This window comes from Montipora capricornis, chromosome 8 (genome assembly GCF_036669925.1).
Source record: "Montipora capricornis isolate CH-2021 chromosome 8, ASM3666992v2, whole genome shotgun sequence".
In the NCBI taxonomy this organism is placed as follows: Eukaryota; Metazoa; Cnidaria; class Anthozoa; order Scleractinia; family Acroporidae; genus Montipora; species Montipora capricornis.
Genome location: NC_090890.1, coordinates 44,675,943 through 44,698,442, shown reverse-complemented (window position 1 = coordinate 44,698,442; position 22,500 = coordinate 44,675,943). Strand labels below are relative to the sequence as shown.

At 40.0% G+C, this 22,500-nt stretch overlaps 1 protein-coding gene across 4 annotated transcripts in view; it reads left to right on the top strand.

Annotated features, from left to right (window-relative positions):
• The window catches only part of LOC138060159 (atrial natriuretic peptide receptor 1-like), a 72,606-nt gene extending 52,199 nt beyond the window's left edge, over nucleotides 1-20,407 (top strand). For all 4 annotated transcript variants that reach the window (XM_068905880.1, XM_068905881.1, XM_068905882.1 and 1 more), the window contains 18 exons: nucleotides 1,253-1,339; nucleotides 2,133-2,357; nucleotides 3,367-3,442; nucleotides 3,829-3,946; nucleotides 4,574-4,654; nucleotides 4,952-5,029; nucleotides 7,502-7,606; nucleotides 7,880-7,951; nucleotides 8,468-8,633; nucleotides 10,092-10,241; nucleotides 11,184-11,367; nucleotides 12,359-12,499; nucleotides 14,288-14,411; nucleotides 14,557-14,625; nucleotides 15,172-15,349; nucleotides 16,064-16,162; nucleotides 17,336-17,427; nucleotides 19,428-20,407. In XM_068905880.1, coding sequence (XP_068761981.1) covers nucleotides 1,253-1,339; nucleotides 2,133-2,357; nucleotides 3,367-3,442; nucleotides 3,829-3,946; nucleotides 4,574-4,654; nucleotides 4,952-5,029; nucleotides 7,502-7,606; nucleotides 7,880-7,951; nucleotides 8,468-8,633; nucleotides 10,092-10,241; nucleotides 11,184-11,367; nucleotides 12,359-12,499; nucleotides 14,288-14,411; nucleotides 14,557-14,625; nucleotides 15,172-15,349; nucleotides 16,064-16,162; nucleotides 17,336-17,427; nucleotides 19,428-19,706 — 2,324 coding nt within the window. In that variant the 3' untranslated portion in view covers nucleotides 19,707-20,407. The remainder of the gene's footprint in view (nucleotides 1-1,252; nucleotides 1,340-2,132; nucleotides 2,358-3,366; nucleotides 3,443-3,828; nucleotides 3,947-4,573; nucleotides 4,655-4,951; nucleotides 5,030-7,501; nucleotides 7,607-7,879; nucleotides 7,952-8,467; nucleotides 8,634-10,091; nucleotides 10,242-11,183; nucleotides 11,368-12,358; nucleotides 12,500-14,287; nucleotides 14,412-14,556; nucleotides 14,626-15,171; nucleotides 15,350-16,063; nucleotides 16,163-17,335; nucleotides 17,428-19,427) is intronic.
• The last annotated feature ends 2,093 nt before the right edge of the window (nucleotides 20,408-22,500 follow it).

Here is a 22,500-nt window from a genome sequence, read left to right as displayed (position 1 = left end):
GCATTTGAACATCCTGTTGAGAGGTGTTGACCGGTGTTGAGTCTTGGTGAGTCAACTGGTCAAACTTTTCCTTCAATACGGCTCAACATTTCCTTTGTTTCGTGGTCATCCATGTGTGGCTCAACAAAGTCGAGTGCATTTGCACAGCAACGCTTAACATGTTGAGCCCACGCACGCGCAGTGCCCAGCGTATCCATTGGGAGTTAAAAACATATCGAACATTTCACAAAATGGCGTTGCAGGAGTTAAAAGTTCTACAGGAAAGTTCAAATGAAAAAAATTCGAAAAGAGGAAAGACAAGAAATTGGACTGAGGAAGAAACGGAAAAGCTTATTGATTTGTTGGAGAAAAATACATGCTTATGGGTCGTCTTTTGGACTTTTTGTTCTCATCATGAATTCGCTTACTAGAATTGCAAGCATTTTCGTGTCCTGTGGAGATGAATATACCTAAGATTTTCAGCCATGATTCAACACAAGAGAGTATGAAGGTAAGAGAGGTAATCCCTCATATTGGCCATATTCCTATCGTAATCCCTCTTAAGTTATTTTTAGATCTCTTACGAGATCCGGTATCCCGACGAGAGTTAACTGATAGCCAATCATACGTCCCCATTTTTACCAATGATGACAGCTGAGCGAATTCCCACGCAGTGATTCGCGTTTTTCGCGAAAATGGGGACATATGGTTGGCTATCAGACACCCTCGTGGGAATACCGGATCTCGCAGGAGATCTATAAAATAACTTAAGAGGGATTACGATGGGAATAGGGCAAATATGAGGGATTACCTCTCTTACCTTCATGCTCTCTTGTTCAACATGAGCCTTTCTGAAATCTTCGGAATGCTCAACATGTTGAGTCATTGTTGAGGTCATTTGAACACCCCGCTCAACAACACCTCAACAAACACTCAACATGTTGAGAGCTTGTACAGTGGACAAATCGAGTGCATTTGCACACGGCTTTATGCAGGATTTATAAATTAATCTAGATGTTGCAGAAGATGTGTTGAAAGATTACTTCTATTCGCCTTTCATCAGTCGAAATCATTAGCATGCTTACACAAATCCTTCAGTCTGGTTGGCTAAAATAAATTGTTCAATAAATTTTAGCTTCTCTCTCTCACGAATCTACCACTTCTTATGAGTGGGCAACGATTTTTCGTATTGTTCAGAGGTCTTCTGTAATCTAAGTTGATCTTCGAATGCACGGATTCGTGGATTATCGATTTTACGTTTTCCTTTTAACAGGTATTGGTGGTCAGCACATATTTATTGACCAAAATGGCGATGCCGAAGTTGATTTAACTCTCTTGGACATGCGATGGCCCTACACAAGTAAATTGCATTTATTGTTAACTAAATTGATATAGTGTAATGCTTGATGAATATTGTAAATGGTTATAACTTAAGAATTTTGTCCAGGGCCCTGTTGTTCAAAAGCCGTTTAACGCTAATCCCAGATTGTAAATTAACCAAGGAGTTTATTTCTCTACTCCCAAGTGCTGTTCAACACTGATATTCGGCAAGAATTTACATTGGAAGAAGTCACTCTTGATAAACAAAAATAAGCAAAAGAAACTTTCACCAAAAAGTTGAAAACATGAAACAAAATTCTACGCTAATCCTGGATTAAGTTAATCGGCTTTCGAACAACCGGGCCCAGGATTGGAGGTATTGAGATCCACTCTTTTCGTAAGCGTCACCAAGTGTCCCCGTAGCCTTCTCTTGATTCTCAAACATCGCTGATGTCTCGGAAGCATTGCACGGGTCCAAGTGTCCCTTTTGTTCCTTTGACATCTTGAATGTTTTATTATCTTAGAAATACTTTGTACTGGAGCCCATGGTTTTTTTTATATATCTAAATTAAACTTTGTGGCCAACAACGTGATTTTCAACCGCCGTTCAACACTGTGGACAATAGCAGCCTTAGCCTGGATCAGAGGACTGCTCAATACGAACATATTGCTTTGTTATGACACAGTAAAAGTAAGGAGGTATTGTTAATTGACATAAAATTTGGGTGAGTGTTTTTTTTCAGTGCCGGAAACCAGATATGTCCTTATTCTGTAGAGCGTTGTCTTTTTGTTCATGCTCACGTACCTTTCCTTTTCGCCTTTTTTACATTAAGAGGACAAATGCCCAGAAAATGCTTCCTTGGAAAACGCAACTATGGAAGAAGTTGGAGATTTCACGATTCGTTATAACAACAACAACAGCGATTTTGATCTGGCGTTCTCCCTGAGGGACGGGAAAAAGATCATGTGGCCGAGTGGATCACCACCTGAGGACAGCCCAGATTGCGGATTTGATGGGGAGAGGTGTACACCGCCGTCGCCTGGACCCTTTGTTAACGGTAAGGAAAATGAAGCGGGTGGCGCGGCGGCCTCATGGTTAGTGTGCTCGACTCCGGAACGAGTGGTCCGGGTTCGGGTCCTGGTCGTGGACATTGTGTTGTGTTCTTGGGCAAGACACTTTACTACCACGGTGCCTCTCTTCAACCAGGTGTATAAATGGTACCGGCGAAATTCTGGGGGTAACCCTGCGATGGACTGGCATCCCATCAAGGGGGAAGTAAAAAAAAATACTCCCAGTCGCTTCATGCCACTGAAACCGGGATAAGCTCATAGTTATGTCAAATAGCAACGTAAGGAGCACGCATCATTTCAACTTCACTACACAGACAAATGCAATCCATTAGGCTTATTTTGGTTTCTTTCCGCCTCGCACCAGCGGCAGTCATGAACAACCAAAAACCCGATTACCCGATAACCTGTGACAATGCCAGATACGAAAAACCAAAAAAGCTCTCTGAGGAATAAAACTGTAAACGTATTCCCTGAACCAATGCAATGCCACAAACCCTTCGGGGTTTTAAGGGTTTCTTGTTACAAAACAATAACGATACATAAAAGGAAAACAAAAGTGAGACCGATGCAGGCCGTGATACCCATCATGCCTTACACCAATCGTACGCAGACCCTTCTGTTCCCGTGCCTGTCTTATTCGCGCATGGTTTCCGTACTACGATATAGTAGGAAAAGCGAACAAAGGTTATGCCAGTGATTTAGGTCTTGCCTTTGGATAAAGCGTCGAACCTGTTGTGCCTGAGGGAGTGGATTCAAACTCTTACTGTCTTTTTGTGAATGAGTGCAAGTGTGAAGTTAACCCTTTGGGACGCAGAGAAGCAGACCACGGTGTTCGATAGTTGTTGTCTTCCTCTCCTCGGGCCATCCAATAACTTTAATCCTGACAGATTTGTCGCTGCATGCAGTTACTAATTAAATCACCAAGAAAATTCAGACCAGTGCTTCTCAAAAGTATTGAGGCACTATCGATAAAGGACATTTTAATTTGTTTTCCAGACAAAATGGCAATAATTGTCGGCATTTCTGGATTTGCAGTTCTGCTTCTATGTCTGTTTTGTGTGAGCAAAATAAGGTGAGTTTTCTTTTACTCGGTGTCTTCTTTTATCTCATCTCTCCGATATTAATTTGGTCCGTTAACGATGTTCCAAATCGATAATCAGTCATCAGGACCTGCGCGGTACTGCAAATGTAGACATTGTAGATGTTTCTCTTCCATAAATTACGGAGATAGCCTACACAATTGCCCTTGGCTCACCTATTGTCAGTGGTCTCAAAGCTAATCTCGCCTTCTGCGGATTTAACTTGCGAAGATGATGGACAAAGAATTCGTTCGTAAGAGTACCCCATAATTATCGAACCGGCAGATCACGGTGACGCCTGAATTTCTCTTCACTCGATGGCGACCATCCTGTGGTTTGAGACATTTTGTAATTTGTATGCAATTCTTCTTTTCCGTAGACAAATCAGACTTGAGAAAAAGCTGAAAAGCTTATTGTGGAAAATAGATTTTTCAGAAATCAGCTTTGGGAGATCAGACTTAGATTATTTTGGGACACCAATGGACGACGATCCGCCTGTAAGTGCAAGCTTCATCAGTATGTTCAAGAGTGAATTAGATAAGAGTGCTGATCTTTGCCCCAGCAAGTCACAAATGGATTTATTTTTAGATCCACTTTGCGCGCGAAACAAACAAAGGGCCGCCAATTTTAACCAATCAGAAGAAGCCATGTCACGCGTAACTGCTTCTGCCATGTTTTTTTCAGGGACGTGACAACTGATTTTCGCGGAACGGGTATTCTGAAAATAGACTCATTTGTGACTGTGAGCCTACCCATGTCATAACATCATCATGATCATCAAATTCATCATCAACGTCATCGCCATCATTAATAACATCATCACTATCATCAATATTATCATCATCGTCACATTATCAACGACACCTTATCGTCATTGTCATTGTCATAATCACCATAATTATCGTCGTATACGTAAGTTGGGTAGCAAATCAAATTACGAAGTAGGCAACACGAGAAGCAAGAACTGTGGCGTTACTTCGCTGCCTAACTTCAAGCTTTCCGTCTTTCCAGCATCGTGTATATCTGTGTGTATCGTATTAAAATATTTGCTTGAGTCTAGGGGCCTAACGGTATTGGTATTTTTATATTAACTTACGGATATCACATATTTTACTCTTATACAGAACTGTGACAGCCAACTGCTGTTAGGCTCGTTTACCAATGGATCTCCATCCTGCGAATCCACTCGTTTTGGGTCTTTTAAGGTACGTTAAAGGATTTTCCTGATACCAATTCACATCGTTTTCGGTGCGTAATTTCCCAGGTTGATAGAACGCGATTGAGCGCATAACACTGCATATCATGGAAACAGGAAATTGGCTTTTTCTCCCGATTTGTTTCATAGCGTTTCTAAATTTGATTCAACTTTTGTGTCATCGTCAATGTTTGTCCGGCAATGTTCATACAAGGTCTCCTTTTCAGAGAGATGTATTGAAAATTCACTACAAGTATTTCAGTGTTATCCAGTGGGTCGTACTAATATTAATATCGTTGTTTTTCAGGGTACGTCGGTGGTAGTAAAACATGTTGGCTCAAAAAATGTTGATCTTTCTCATGCAGTCCTTGTGGAGATGAAGCAGGTACAGTTTACGTGTCGTTTCTTTTATTTAAAGGTGTTGGTGACACGCCTTGTTCACCCCGGTAAATGAATGAAGAAATGAAGAAAATCGAGTACTCCTTTGCGGGAGTCGATTATTAGGGTGAACATTTCACCATGTCCTCTCCAGTTCACACCGCGGTTGCTCAGTTGCTTAAGCATTGGGTTGCCATGCGGGAGGTTTCGGGTTCGGACCCAGTTATTTATCTGATCGGTATCAGGGGGTAAAAAATTGGTGACAAATTCTCTACTTGGAGGTCAGCTCATAGGGAAATTCCGCAGGGATCTGTTTTTGGGCCTTCAATGTTTAATGTTTTCTTCAATGACCTTTGTAAGTTGAGTGCTTACGCTGATCACACTCAGTTCTTTTGTACTGGTGTTGATACTTCTTCAAGTGCTACTATGACCAAAAGATCAATTTTTATTTTTATTTGGATTTCAAAACTATGTTAACTAAACAGTCAGTGACTCAAGCTTTAAGCCTAGATTTAAAAAAAAGATACATGTTTATTTTAACTGGAATTTTTCTCTTTAATGGTCCGCAATAGTAACTTTAAAATATTGAGAGAGCTGTATCAAGGAGAAAATGACGTCAAAGACTCACAAGTTTAAGAATGCAACGCGTGTGTACGCGGCTGAATTAATATGCAGCACGAGAATTTCGGGCTTTCAGACTTTTAAACTCGTGTTTTGCAAATATAATAAGCTGCGTTTACGCGCTGAAATTTTAAGCTAGTGAGTCAATGACGTCACTTTTCCTTAGATCCAACCCTCTGAGGTCCAATCGGTCACTTTGGAACGTGAGTAATGGCGGACCGTGAAATCCAAAACTTACACTCAAAGTAAACAGGCTTTTGATAAAAATCAAAGTTCAAAATTTTACCAGTCAAGCGTCAAGCAATCACACTTTCAAAATCTGAAGAAAAAAAGGAAGTGATTTTTTGATCATAGTAGCACTGTCAGTTTATTAAGGAATGAGTGCTGATTTCCTTACGGTTGCTGGATGGCTTAGTTCTAATAGGCAGTTGCAGTCATGATCAATGGTGGCAAGTGTCTGGGTATGTGGTTGGGTAATACTTCGGCCAGCCCTTCCTACCATCTTGATAGTCAAGAGATTAACTCTGTTGAAACAATTAAGTTATTGGGCGCAACTATGGATATTAGGGTTCGTGCTACTCCTTGAAGTCCTTGAAAAGCCCTGGAATTTAATTTTGGACTTCAAGAGCGCTTGAAAAGCCCTTGAAGGGATTTGGTGGGAAACTGAAAGTGAAAAATATTTCCATATCATCCACTTTCCTTTGGCGATGTCCTCACTGCCTAACTATCAAGCTGAATTTTAATAAATCGAAAACGGCCTATTGACTCTTATCGTCAATTTAGGACGCTTAGCGGTTGATTGGTATTATGGGAAATGAATATCTATTTTTAAAATCCGAACCCCAATGCCTGAACGCCCTGGACTCGAACCTTGAAATGTTCGACTAATACTCCTTTCACTTAACCGGTAGACTACCACATCGCCAACTGCCAGAACTTTATATTTTTAATATGTCAATATTTTTTAGTTTAAACAAGGGGAAATGTCGGTTACCAAACCTCAGAAATCAAGCATTAGACTTCAACCACTATTCTGCAACGATTTTATATATACTAATTAGTGTTGGTAAATAATCGGTACAATTGTCAGCCAGTTGATTTTTAGTGGATAAAACAGTTCCTTCAAAGTGGGTACTCCGGGTTGAAATCCTGTCCAGGAATGCAACTTTTACTTTTTTTTCTTTTCATCTACTACCACAAGTCCTGGGACAAAGTAATCTAAATTGACAGTAACAGTCAATCCGGAGAAAACTAGGTATTGTCGATAATGGTCATTTCAGAGGTAGAGGACATGATGTACAGCAAAGTAAGGTCACCATCAAAGTCGCTTCTGTTCAAAGGCCGGGTAACACAGCCCATTAAAGCCTGGTTCATTCTCGTTCTCAGATTCCATCGTTTCTCTTAGCCGACGGGGCCTTCGCACGCGTCAACGAAGGGCTGGAGACTTCCGGAGTTCATATATGAGTCGTCAATGGTACTAAACGTGATGGCGCTCAGAAGCATTACCTTCGAAGAGTCTCTATGTGAAGCCTTAAGTGGCCTCAACCTAGAGAATGTCTCTCTTCGTGTCGAACAGAAAGAAGCAATTAGTAGTAGCGTAGTCTTAAACAAAGACACTCTCATCAATTTTCCGCGCCACTTCGGCCACTTTTACTTCCGGTTCAAGAGCTAACCAATGAGACAGTTTGAATTTCCTATGTCTACAGAGCCTTTGGTTTTTTTCCTGCCGGCTAAGAAACGATGGGGTCTGGGAACGAGAATGGCCTGGTTAAGGTGCCTCGTTAACAGTGAGAAATGAAGATGACTCAGCTATTAGCGTAAAATGGTGTAATTATTGTAATTGTTTTTACTTGCACAGATGCTTGATGTGAGAAGCGACAACCTTGCGCATTTTATTGGTGCCACTATCGATCCGCCAAATGTTTGCATCGTGTCCGAGTTTTATTCCAGAGGCAGTCTTCAGGTAAGCGACTCGTTTATTGACTTTTAGGTGTTTCTTGAATCTTGAATCTTACTGACTGAAACCTAGACTAAATTGTTTTCTGTATTTTCATCTCTGCCTTCATTTTTGTAAAAGAAGAACATATTGAAAGGTTTAGGCTAAATGGGTTCTTATGAAAAGGGGGTTAAAAATGAAACTTTTAACCTAACAGGTTCTTATTCGGGGGTTTATACTGTATTCCTCGTTCAAGTCACGAAAAATTACAGCGTTATCGGGCGTATGTTTTCTTTCTAGGACATTTTAGAAAATAAAGACGTCAAGTTGGACCATATGTTTATCACGTCCCTAGTGAACGACATAGTGAAGGTAAACAAGTAGAGAACAAGGCCCCAACGTTTATTATTGCTTCGCATGATTGTCTGCTTAGCCACTTGTTTTAATGGATTCTGCTTATCTGTGTAGCTACTATGACTTGTATGGATGGATGCCTTCGACATACGACTGAAAGACTAGCATTTCAGCTATGGTGTGGGGGTACTCGATTTTAAGTCCTTGTTTTTGGTTTCAGTTACTTGCTTTGCTTCGGAATGAAACTTTTGTCAGAGACTTCAAAGTGTTTTCGCCGTTTTGATTTGGAGGCTTTTAAATGACACCACACTGCAACGTTCGCTTTTCGAGAGGCATGTTATTTTTTGGGAATAGTTTAAGAACTTTTATCTACACGTCCACATGGACATGGTTTATTGTGTTCTAAGTGACCCAGTAATTGCAATATGACTGTTTACCTCGCGAATGACTGATGAATGTTGGATTCCACGATTCTTTGAGACATCTGTTTGATTTAGTTCGTCGTTAATATTTCTAATCCTTTTTCACATGAAGGGTATGGCTCATCTCCACAGCACGGACATAAAATCGCATGGAAACCTTAAGTCCTCTAACTGTCTGGTTGACAGCCGCTGGACGGTGAAAATCGCGGACTATGGCCTTCCAACTATTCGGTCAAAACGGAGTAGAAGCTTCTTGCATAGTGAATCATATTACCAAGGTGTGAAGCCATCTATCTTCCCTAAAGACAAAGGCAGGCCTAGTTATCTTTATATTTAAGTTTATTGAAGTCTCAACGATTAGATAACAGAGCCAAGTCTGTTGTTATCTGGGACAGACCACAACATCGGTAACCCTGCGACCTATTTGATGTCAGTTTTTCATGCGTCTGTTCTGTTATTGATCATGAATCTCGTCATAACATTGTCAAAGTAGCTGTGGATCCAAGAGGCGATAGCCGAGTTAAAAGGTGACAGATCGACGGTTCACAAATTTAGCATAAATTAAACTCTTCGAAACGCATAAATTATAAATTTATGTGTCTGTCCGCTTATTGACAATAAAAAATTGGCCAATGAGCGCGCGAGAATTTTGCAGTTATTAGAAAAACTCTTTTCGAGTAATGTGTGGTTTCTTTCACTCCCCGCGGAGTTTATGAACACTGAAGAGTTGTGAGCAAGGGCCTATGGTTTATAGTCCTTATCTGAGAAGACTGTTCCAATATTCTCAACGTAGCTGCAATATCGGTGTTGCCTACTATTGTTATTGCGCATACGTTCTGCACATCTCGAGATACTCGTATTTCCTATGGGTGTTGCTTATCAATACAGGGATATTTTTGCGCGGTTTAATTAAGGACGGTGCCCGCTATTGTTATTGCGCATACGTTCTCCGCATCTCCAGATACTCGGATTTCCTATCGGTAGTGCTTACTAATGCAGGGATATTTTTTCGCGGTTTAAAACTATTCAGAGAAAGCAGAACTTAGCAAGTGCTCTTGCTATCCAAAAAGAAAATTGATGGTAGCCATGCATTTTCCATTGATAATTAAGCTTTAATTTGGAAAGGAACGCCATACATTGCTTTGGATTTTAAAACTTTTTACTAATATTGTTGATTAATTATCTTTGAAAAATGCGTGGTTACCCACAATTTTCTTTTTGAAATTTAATAACACTTGTTGAGATCTGCTTTTCCCGCATATCCATAGAACCGCGTGAAAATACCTTTGAATTAGTAGGCACCGTCCTTAATTTTTTTGCAGCTGCGAGTAATCGAACGTATGTCAAACAGTGAAGTTCAAACGGAATCCAATTTCGAAAGACATTTCGGAACAAAGACGATTTCTTCTTCTTAGCGTATCTTTTCGAACTGAAGAATTTCTAATTTCTTTTCATGCTCTTCAAAATCATTTTGCATATATATATATCAAACCTCGCCCCGCTAAAACAATGATAGTCCATTCCGTAATAGATTGCCTACAAGTCGACCTCTCGACCTGTAAATTATACGAGTGCGAAGAAAGAGTTCCTTGAACGCGAAAAAGTAAACCGAGAGAATATGTTTAACTAAACCGACAACTAGTATTTAAGGGACTTTTAAGAAGTTTAATTCTGCGGTTTTTTTTTTTATAGTAACTTAAACACGAAGTGAAAATCTTGTTTTCTATTTTCTTCAGAACTATTGTGGACTGCACCAGAAATTCTTAGATTGAGTGTCCGCCCAGTAAATGGCACTCAAAAAGGAGATGTATACAGTTTTGCAATCATTTTAGCAGAATTTCACACGAGGCGGGGACCTTACAGTGGAAGTTATATGGAACCAGATGGTAATCAAATTAGTTTGTTTTTAAAAACAGACAACAAGATTTCTTTAAAAGAAGAAAGAAAACAAAAGTATAAATCCTAAGACACCTGGATACACTCTAGAGTTTAGTAGAGTTTTGTTTCTAGAGTTTTTGACCCTGAGTAGATTAAAATGTTTCTTTAATCGTTTGAAGTTTGAAGTTTTAATCTGAGTTTTTTTTGTATTGGTTTTGGAAATGAGTACTAGAGCAGTTTTCAAATGACTTTCGAAAGTAATTATGCTATTGCAATTGTTACGCTTAGTGTTTGTTTAAAAATCTCGCGCCAGTTTATCAACTAATGTAAAGGAAAGCCAAAATCAATCGCGACTTGCACGCGCGATTTTTCCCGCGCTTTTAGCAAGTGACATGGAATTGCTGCGAAGTTTGATTGGTTCATTGCGCTGTTTGCGCCTGCTGTGATTCGTCGACTGAGATAATTACTTTGGTATTTGTCTTGCGACAGTCAGTTGAAAACCGCTCTATGATAAAAGCAGGATTAAGTTGTGTTCCAAGTCTCAGCGACACCAAAAACCCTTGATTCATTCTGCAGGAAACCGTGAGATGTTCATTTCCTTTCGCATTACTTGAAGTGTAAGTTGTGCGCGCATGCGCTTTTGGTTCATCTGTAAAGCACATGCGTTGATCGTTATGAAGAGAAAAAAATCTCTTTTATTTATTGTTTCTCCTGTCGTTTTTTCCATTTGTTTTGCCGTTGAGTACATTATTCTTAAATTAAGAGAACGAGTACTTCAAAGATAGAGACCCTCAGCCTGAGTCAACCAATTATTTTTGTCATTAATTTATCTAGTGCTTTTTTGCCAAAAATGGTATAAACAACTGATTTTAAAAGTATTTACTGCTCCGCCGTTTATATAATTTCAGTAGAATTGTTATCTACCGTTTTCATTTAATTGTTTCTCGTAGAAATCATAAGGCGAGTCTCGGAATACGAAATCCCGCCATTTCGCCCGACTGTTCCCGCGCTAATCTCTCGCGTAGAAGAACTGAGGGAACTGATGAAGCACTGTTGGGAAGAAAAGCCAGAAGTACGCCCGGACTTCCATGATATCAAGAAATCCATGCAGAAAATTATAAACAACAATGGCATGTGAGTGGGGTCAAAGGGTGGTATTGTCGAGTTTACCAAAAGCCAGTGTGTCGTCGGAATGTTTTGTTAGCGACGACGTCGTGTTCGGTGACGCCACAAATGAATTTTCCAGCATTCTGCATAACAACGACTTGAAATCAGTATTGACGACAGCTTGAGCATACAAATGTTTTTCCTCAATCGGTTTCGTAGCGTCCTCGTAGCCGTCGTCGTCTTTCTGTCGTAAGCTCCCTAAAAGATCGTTTTCACTCTCGTGACCAGCAGCCATATTGGATTACTGAAACAAAAGAGAGTATTTGCATAAGCTTTAAAGCATACTTAACAAACTCCCAGCTGCCATCAGGAACATCACTGACTAAAACACGTTTAGCCAAAGTGTAAGAAAACGCCTAAGGATTGATTTATAATGCTACAACTATGTAACATAACAACATAATAAATAGTTAGCGTAGTTTTTAGTCACTTCCAGAATTTTAGGAATTAAGGACATCGTTATTATTGTGGTTTTATTTAATTGATGTTTTAGAGATGAAGGGCCATTTTGTATTTATGGAGATACTGTAAATAGATAATAATAATAATAATAATTATTATTATTATTATTATGTCCATTCCATATAGACTAAGGATTCACCATTTGCTTCAACATCCCTTCGCTTTTGGTTGAACGATGTTGACTACTGGGGAGGGCAACCGCTTTTAACACATCAACATTTGATTAAAAAAAGCTTCACGAAAGGCCCGGTATTCAGTCCCAGGCTTCAGTCGTGGTTGTTACTTTGGATACACACTTGTTACTATGGATACGGATAAGGAAGCGTCATTGAGAGACCGATCAGGGCAAATGAGGGAGGGGGGGAAGGGCATAAGGCCAAGCACAAGGAAAATGAAAATTTTTGATTCTTTTGCTTGTGATTGCTCATGTGCTTTTGCTTGCGTCGCTAATGAAAACCAGGCTTTACTGATATCGTCTTCGATTTTTGTTGTTCAGGAAAACCAACATATTTGATAATGTGGTGTACATGATGGAGAAATACGCAGACAATCTGGAGGATCTTGTGAGCGAGAGAACTGCTCAGTTGGTGGAAGAGAAGAAGAAGACAGATGCCTTGCTGGACAGAATATTACCACGGTAACATTTTTAAGGGTGATAACGTTGAAAAAGGACTATTAGGGAACTTAAGCAACGAGAACGTCACAAATTTGCATATTTAGTTGACAAAAACAATATCTCTGCACGCCCTGAACGTGCCTTTTTCACTTTTGTTCATTTATTATTATTATTATTATTATATTTCTTTGCCGTCGTCTGCAAAACAACAACGTGAAATAGCCAAATTTGAGGGTTATGAAGAACGTCAGCACTTGAGGATAAATTTTCATTTTCTCCATTAAATGCCGTTCCGACCAGTGTCATTTTTGACGAACTATCACACCCTTGTTATATTAAAAAGGTTGAAATAGTCACGAAGTGATTACGATGACGCGAATTTTATATTTTGAGATAACGTTCTCGTTGCCGTCGCCGTCGTCGTTGTTTAAGTTTTCTATTGATTTCGCGGAAACATGTACGCCTTTTTCGGCGTAGTCGCCATATCTCAGACGTTTTCTTGTAATCTTTTGAAAAGTGCGCCATCAAGGGCTTGCAGCGTCCCATTTGTTCCCGCCATTTTTGGGCCGGAAGTGATAACAATAACGCGAATTTATATTCTGAGATGACGTTCTCGTTGCCATCTCTGTCGTGGATGCTTAAGTTCCCTGTTAAGTTGATAGGCCTGGTTTCAATTGCCGATCACCGGCAATCTTTGCACAGTAAAGTAATCCTCGGCCAGGCATGTTGACTCCTTCAGGGCCGAGCGCGCATGCCCGGTTTGCTTCGAATAAAATTTGTTTAATGCTGTTTTATGTTTCGTATAAAATTCGTCTATGTTCTGCCCAGACCTAAAGTTAAAGAGAAAGAAGCTGAAGGAACTCCTCTCGCAGGGAAGTTGTGCTGTCTGCACAGTGGAGTTATTGTTCACAATTTTTACCTCGTTAGCATATTTCCATCATTTTATCACCAATCAGCGAAGGATTCATTCATCGCGGGAACATTTGAAACCACAAATGACTAGTTCTGGTCATTCTAGCTCAGTTAAATAAGAGCGTCGCACCGGCATCGCAAGGTCACGGGTTCAAACCCCGTTGAAGTTCTGAACTTTTCAGATTCTCAACGCTGTTGCTGAAATTGCGTTCACAAGTGCGAGGATCATAGTTTCACTTGATTTCATATGCGCAGTTCAATATATCATTCATTTCATATCCAGGTGATCTGGTGACGTAATTTGGAGGCCTGGGAACGCCGTATCCCACAACCGTGCGCGGCCCTAGGTGTTGTTTCCAAACTCCCTGCAGTATTTCCATCGCCAAAACTCAACAGATCATTCCGTGTCTCCCACGTTTCCTGTTACTGAATGAATATTCAAGTAGAACCGACGAGATCTAACCTTGCCTCTGCCATGTTGAATTCGAAAATAAGGCCGCGCGCGGTTGTGGGATACGGCGTTAAAACTTTTCTCCCCAGTCTTCCGTGTTACGTCACCAGATCACCTGGATATTATCATTTCGATCGTTGAAACATCTTTGTCGGCAAATTCAGAGTGCGTGTTTGCAGATAGATACGGCTGCCATTTTCATTTCTGTTGTTTCGAAAGACATAATTGTATTTGCTTTAGTACTTTCTGTGATTAATGAACATCGTCTAGTTCAGTAACAACCGCAATATTTACTAATGATCGTTCTTGAGCAGATTTGTTTTGATACGTATACGATGCTTTCTAAAAGCAAATTCGCAGGTTAATGAAGCAAAGTGTAAAACAATTTTACCCTATCGCATCTTGACCACGACAATTTTAGACTCGAATTTTCTTTCTTTTCAAAGGCCGGTCGCCGAACAACTCAAAAGAGGAAAATCAGTGGAAGCGGAGAGTTTCCACGAGGTGTCAATTTACTTCAGTGATATTGTAGGATTTACAGAGCTTTCGTCTGCAAGTACACCCATGCAGGTATGTTCTGGTATAGATAGGATGCAAGCATTTTCTTTGATTCCGAACAATTTACCGTTGGCACTGCAAGTCGTTACGTGATTGTTTGAGATCAGTGCATAGCGATCTGAGTATAAAATCTCAGGTTGTTTTTTTTTTGCTTTAGGTTGTGACGCTCTTAAACGACTTATACACTTTATTCGATGAGACCATCAGCGAATTCGATGTGTACAAGGTAAGTGTGAAACAAAGACGCCATCTTTTAACAACATGCAGGTTCACTCCCCTTATGGCAAATCGCCTGGATAAAGGTCGTTCTTATTCAGAATCATCTTGTTTGGGATGTAATAATAACGTTTTCAGTAAGGGCATTCCACATTACCATATTTCGAGTTTTAAACTCGTGATTAACTTAAGGTTTCCCCTAAACACCCTAAAATAACGTGACATGGCCCCTTTTAAGGGACACTTCTTGTTGGATGTCAAAATTGGTTTGCATCTAATTCCCCGCATTTCTGGACATAAGTGCACTTAGACCTGTTTCCCTTTCAAAGAAAGCATAAACTTCATTTATGAACTAAAAGTTTTGCTAAGAGCAGGGAGCTCTTAGCAAAACCTTTAGTTCATAAACTTAGCTTGTGGTAGGCCTTTTCGAAAGGTCTCCCTACTTTTAAACCAATGTGAAGTTGACGTCAGATTGGAGACACCCTCGAAGGGGGCAGCCTTAAGTACTTAACTTCCTTTAATTTTAATGTCTGATGTATTATTAAACATTTTTTAGGTGGAGACAATTGGTGATGCCTACATGGTCGTCTCCGGCCTTCCAATCAGAAATGGACACATACATGCCGGGGAGATAGCGCGAATGGCTCTTCATCTGATTGAAGGAGTCAAACAGGACTTTACAGTTCGCCATAAACCAGAACACAAACTTGAGTTGCGCGTTGGGATTCACAGCGGTAGGTTCGCTACCGAATCTGTAATGTCCCCTGCCGCTGGTTGCAGTCTTGACTAAGAGAAAATGAGGGAGAGAGGGAGTGTAGGGGTGTTGGCCGGGATATGTGAATTTCACAAAAGTTATTTTTAGATTGGAAGTCTGTTTCCCGAGACGTCCAGGACTATTAAGCATGACGTCATATGAATTTATTTAGCATTGTGCAATGGCTTTCGGAGTCGTACTCTTCATCCAACAAGATATTTTGTGGAATCTATCTCCCATTCCGGGTTTTGGGGCAAGATGTGCCAATTTCCTTACCAGTGAACGTCGTTTTGGTCGACAAACCATAATTCCACCTGGAACGCCATTTTAAATTCTTCTGACTTTTCGGAAGTTACGGGAAACAGACTTTCGTTTCAAGGGCTACACTGTGCGACTCCTTCTCTGCTTCGTTAATTTTCTCTTGTCTTGACTAGTCTCCGTGGTGTTCACGTTCAGCGGCCTTAGGCACATGCGCGTATGAGACTAAAAGATTAGAAGATGCTTGTTTGTAACTGAATAGTAAGCGTTGACATTAAACCTAATTTGGCATCGTTTGATAGAATACTCTCTTCTACATGATGAAATGATAGCACGGTGAAAACAGCGTTCGTTTCTGTGCAGTAGTCCATGAGTTTCGTGAGGGCGCGACTAAGAGGAAAAAAATACGTTGGTGTTTTTTTTTCAATCTTCTTAGGTCCTGTGGTAGCGGGCGTGGTTGGCTGCACTATGCCTCGTTATTGTTTATTTGGGGATACAGTAAACACTGCGTCTCGGATGGAGTCAACAGGAGAAGGTGCGAATTCACTTGTCACTCGTTGTAATTACCAAATTATTCCTGTTGCCCTGTACAGCCTTGAGGTCTGCGTCCTACACAAAAAGCTTTGTCCTTCACTGTCTCACCATGGAAATTAATAAAAAAGAAAACATTCGAGTAAACCGCGTCTCGCTCAGGAGCGAGTCTTATCGCTTACTTCTAGACCCCGTCCACACGTAATTCGTATTAAAATTCAAATTTGCCCCTCCACGCATACCCGGATTCGTATCCAAAACTCCCCTTTGACTATTGTCAACAGAACATCCGCATCCAAAACTCCCCTCTGATTATTGTCAACAGAGCGTGCGCCATCAGGCGTGCGAATCGGCGACAAGAGAAGCAGTAGCCCATGTTGCTTTTTGAAAATTTTACGCTGTGAAGACTGGATCTGAGTTTCAACGTCATCGGATTAAAAAAAATTCCACTCTGTAGAGCAGATGTAAAAGGTTGCGGATTCACATGCCGAATCAGTCGCCGGATACGTATGAACGGAAGGCGAATCCGCAAAGAAAAAGTTGCGGATAAAAGAATATATACGTGTGGACTGGGTTTTAGTTGGATTTTGCTGAGAAACCGAAATAACGATAATCCTAGCTCTATGAGGTCTGACTTTTACACAAAAATTTGCCCCAAATCGTCGCACCCTGAAAATAAATGAAACTCCTACGATTAAACCGCATCTTCCTCAGGAGGAGGATGTATTCCTTATTGTCAGTTGGTCTTTGCTATAAAATCGTGTTAACTCTGAATATATACTGGCAAGTTGGTTGATGATGAACTTTATTCAACTCAATGCATTCATCAAATAGTAGTTTAATTTTTGATGAGACGGGAAAACCGGAGTACCCAGAGAAAAACTTGTCGGAACAGTCCGGAGATCGAACTCGTGCCACATTAATCTTACCACTGCGACAGCTTTGTATCATGCGTTAATTTTAAGTATCTTATCTGACGACCGACAGGTCAAGCGTTGAAGCTGCTTTTGTCCCTATTATCAAATCGCCTTAAATTGAACATGGCGATTCGAATGAGTTATGATTTTGTCATACAGTGCTAAAATTTATTTCCAACCATGCAAGATTTTCAATGTTTTTTGTCTTGAGATTAGCAGGTGTATTGTGATATGATTCGAGTTTACGCTCAACATTTTAGGTTTGAAAATTCATATTAGCGATGCTACGAAAACCATTTTGGAAATGCTTGGTGGATTTGTGATTGAAGAGAGAGGGGAAGTCTACTTGAAGGTAATTTAACAAAACCAGTGATATATATGTTTTCTGAATGCCATACTCTAGGATACTAATGGAAACATAATAAAATTGATTGTAATACACTTATTCTGAAAAATTTTTATACAAAAATAATAAACCCCAACGGCTATCAGTAGAGAGAACCTCTCGGTATAGAAACACAGACGTTACGTTTTTAAAATTGTTTTACGTTTGGCTATAAAAGAAGCAATTGTTCTGGCAAATGATTCATTAAAATAATTCTTCGTTGTTTTTTGATTTCCTGGATGATTGGCTTTGACGACTTGTAGTATATCAGTAGTAGCTTCAGCCAGTTGTTTCATGCGATCATTTAAAGTGCCCCTGTGATGAAAAAATCACTTCCTTTTTTCTTCAGATTTTGAAAGTGTGTTTGCTCAACACCTGACTGGCAAAATTTTGAGCTTTGATTTTTTTTTTCAAAGGCTGTTTACTTTGAGTGTAAGTTTTGGATTTTACGGTCTGCCATTACTCACGTTCAAAACTGATCGATTGGAACTCGGAGGGTTGGATCCAGGGAAAAGTGACGTCAAAGGCTCACTAGGTTAAGGTGGCTGGAACCAGTTTCACAACTTTTAGAGACCTCCTTATTAGATGAGTTATAACTACTATACTGTATCATGTAACAGCAATGTTATGGTACCACATCAAACACCAATTATTGCTTAACAAAATGCGCTCACTGTTTTGACGTAATAGGTTTCCATGGCAACATGAAAGCTCTCCAAAAACACCCTATTTTTCGTCTTTACTTGCTTATATCTCAAAAATGAACTCGGTGACCCCGATTTTTAATGGAAGAATAGTAAGTAGCAATTTGCTATAGAACTATCAGCAAAGTTTTAAAAAAGTCATGGGGGCCAGTTAGAGCTACCTTAATTTTTCGAAAATTTAAGGTAGCCCTGAATTGGCTCCCAAGAATTTTTTTAAACTTTGCAGATAGTCCTATCTCAAATTGCTAATTACTATTTTACAATAAAAAATGGGGGTCACCGAGTTCATTTGTGAGCTTTCATGCTGCCATGGTAGCCTATTGCGTCAAAATAGTGATAATTGGTGTTTGGTATGGTACCATAACATTTCTTTTACGTGATACAGTTTTGTAGTGACAACCCTTGTAATAAAAAGGTCCTTAAAAGTAGTGAAACTGGTTCCAGTCACCTTAATCAGCATGTGAATGCAGCTTATTATATATGCAAAACGCGAGCATTGAACTCTGAAAGCCCAAAACTCCCGTGCTGCATGTTAATTCTGCGGCGCACACACGCATTGCATTCTTACTAGAGAGCCTTTGAAGGCGTTTTCTTCTCGAACCATCTCTCTCAAGGACTTAAAGGTACTATTGGCGGATCATTGACATCATTAAATAGGACAATTTCAGTTAAAATAAACAGGTGTCTTTCTGAAATCAAGGCTTAGAACTTTAATTGCTTAGTGTTTGATTAACATAGTTTTGAGATCCAAACGAAAATAAGAATTGATTTTTTTGGTCACAGGGGCACTTAAACGTTTCTTTGTAGAAAATGACTAGAACAAAGCCAACACAGCAAGCGCTTCCCTTTGAACAATATATCGCATTCAGGGTGCATGGAAAATTTGAGCGAGAGTCATGAATAGAAATTTGCTCACTTGATGCTCTTGCTCCAGTGTTCGTGGAGCTAGAGTCGAAGCTCTTCGTTCCAACGAAAGCACTTTCCAAGCCTGGTTAATTCTTACGTCATTTTAGAGTTATTACCGGAAACCGGATGTGAACATTCCACATACCGGAACAGTAGTCTCTGCTAGATTTGTAAACTAATCGTCTCTAGTAGTAAAATACTCAACAATATTAACGTGGTAGTGTTAAGGCAAGTTGAAATTTGAAAGCAGCTTCGGCACTATCTGTTGCTGCTTGGCTGAAAATCTGTTATACTTGTCAGACACACAGCAACTTGGAGTCCATCTGTTTAATCTCGTTTTGCCTTATTTTCTTACAGGGGAAAGGGACAGTGAAAAGTTATTGGCTCTTAGATCAGGTTCATCGCTCGCCTCATAGACGTCGGCGATCAATGAAGCGACTCAAGGGACTTCCCAACTCGTCAGCCGCATTCCGTGAAATGTTGGAGCCACCTCCTTCCCCTTGCGGACTGTCGCGAACATCATCTCTTAGAAGAAATGTAAAAGCTGTGACTGAATCACCAGGGGTAAAAAGAAGACAGCTTATGGAAACTGTTGAGAAATTGGATGATCCAAAGCAAGCTCAAGCGTTTGTTTAGTAAACAAAACACATAATTGGCAGGGAGCCAAGTACTGACGGCATTCGATGTCGATTTATAATATAATAATCACTCTTACCAAAGCATTCGTGCTCTCGCCAAGGAAAAAGAAGTATTTTGTAATTTATAGCTGGCGACAAAAAAAAAAGATTCTGAAGAAATAGCGTACAACGTTACACTCTGTCTCTTTATTAGGCCCGCGTTTGTTTGAATTTACAATTTTGTGCATGAGTTTGCTTAAAAGAACCGTCAAGGAAAAATATTTTTTTAGCAAATAAAATCTGCAACAAATAATAGCTGATGGCAAACGATCGAATTTCGTACGAATAGTAATATATTATTCATGTAAAATCTGCAAAGGAGATTACGTTGTGCTGTCGTATTTTCTTTCTACTCGGATCTTCCCATTTTATATTATTCTGGCAATGATTGTTTGCCTTAGTTACGAGACCGTTTCCTCTCGCACCCTCTCCATTTTATTATAAATATACGAATTGTAAAAAAACGTTCTTTTTCTGTCAATACAGAAATCATTACATGACATGCGCATAAACTGCTGAAGAGATAAGATCCGGGCAGAAAATAGTGGATATTTCAAATTTACAAAACTAGACGTCCTTAGGACATTGTGAAACGTGAATTCTTTAAATACAGAAATTGTACATTATAATTAATAATAATAAAGATCAATTTTTCAATTACTTGGGGTTTTTCTTCATCGATAGTATTGTGTTGCACGCTTGCGTCCTGAAGTCACAGCTCCAATGCAACATATGCAATGCAGCAGACCAAACCGGCAGAAACGCTCATTTCATTTTGTGACTGGAGTTTATGGTTTATTTTTCTTTTCATTCTCGCTTTTTTTCTCGCAGTGGAATGGTTTTCTCCTCATTTTCTTTGTGATACTATCAGAATACTCGATCAGCAACTTCGGCTTTGCATTACAATTAGTCTCCGAACACAGGGGTGGGGGGGGGGGGGATTCCACTTTTTGCCGTTTTTCCTCAAGGACAGAAGACCACCTTGCCACATCCTTATACCATTGTAGTACCATATTTTGTCAACGGACTGCGTTCGTCCTCTACCTCTGTCTCAGTTACAATTCTGCATGATGATCGTTTAGTCACAGGATTTTTCGACGCTGATTTTAGCGACAACCGTAAGGAAGAGTTGCGTGTTATAAAATTTGTCTTTGGGAACTCTTCACCGCATATGAAAGTTCTGAACGTCTCTCGAAAACTCATTCTCCTGGAAGATCTTGGATTTTGGTTCTCTCTTCTTTGCTCGGAATCAATCAACCAATACGTTCTCATTTTTCCTTTGCCCTATGGTCAGAGAAATACCAATTAGTGCTTGAAGTGTCAGGCAAGCAGTATTCATCACTATCAACGTAATCCGCCCGAAGGCCGAAGGCTCAAAACTGACAAATTTTCAAGAAAGTAAGAAATCCCCACTGTCATAATACGTGAGATTACTTCGTGTTGGTTAATTAGACTGAAATATATTTTGGACGTGAGAACTCTTTGTTCCCTTACCTGTAAAGGTTTGTTGTATAATTAGTCTTAAGCGAGCTTATTCAGTAATATTCAACTTTAGGTGTGTGTTTACGACCTGAAGCCGTTTATGCTCGACCAAAGTTTCGCTGTGAGGTTTTCTTTCTTCCGTGAAAGAGCATTTGCACACGAGGAAAAACCACACCCAACCCCAAATCAAATGGGCCCCGGGAATTATTTCGATTGCCTTGGTGACGTAGCCTTTGAGTAAGCGAGGAATGAGTGTGTAGCAAAACTGAGATATTCTATGAAATAAAAAAGAACACAAAAGTAATGACCAAAACTCCCTCCCAGTTTCACCCTAAAAGCCAGATAATAAAGGTACCAAACCTTTAGAATACTTCTCCTCTCTCCTCAATTATGAAGCCGCCCAGTGATTCTAAAATATTCTTTGTCCACTTCACTGCTAGGATCTTTAGGGCTGCAATTGACCAGAAAAGTCTACATAAGATAATTAGCCGATTCAGCTATGCCAAAATTGTTATCATAGATCTGAACTGGACAAAAACTGGGGAGTAGGGGCATATTTCCTTTCTGTAGTAGGTTTAGCCATCTACTAAGGTAATAAAGTTAAAATTTCAAGTCATAGTTTTATCTGGTGGGAAGATATACTGATTCTAAACATAGAATTCCTTTTATCCCATCCACGGTCGACTTAGTTACGGAGGCGAAATGGTTCCCAGGCGAATACAGAGCAACTGGAGCAGCAGGTGGAGGGGCTCGTCTGGAACTACGTTTTATAGGCATTGCAACCCTACTGTTAAAGTCGGAGACATTCTCGTCCCCACAGAGCCCTCCGTTACTTTGGTCACGTGGTCGGCAAAACGAAAGGCTCTGGTCGCACTAAAAATCAAATTTTTTCATTCGCTGATTAAAATGGTATGCGCAGAACAAATTACAATTTCAAGTACTACGCATTACAGTTTACTCCAGTCCAATCTATGGCGGAACAAATGGTACGCGGCAAGCCCTTGTTGGCACGCTTTTCAAAAGATTTAAATGCAAAGCTTCGGAACTATGGCGACTACGTTGAAAAAGGCGTACCGTTTCGCGATATCATATAGAGTAACTTAAACAACAACGACGGCGACGGCAACGAGAAACGTTATCTCAAAATATAAAATTCGCGTTATCGTAACTACTTCGTGACTATTTCAACCTTTTTAATAGGACAAAGGTTGTGGTAGTTCCTCAAGAATACGGAGCTTAAGCACCGGATAACGGCGACGGGCCAACGAGAA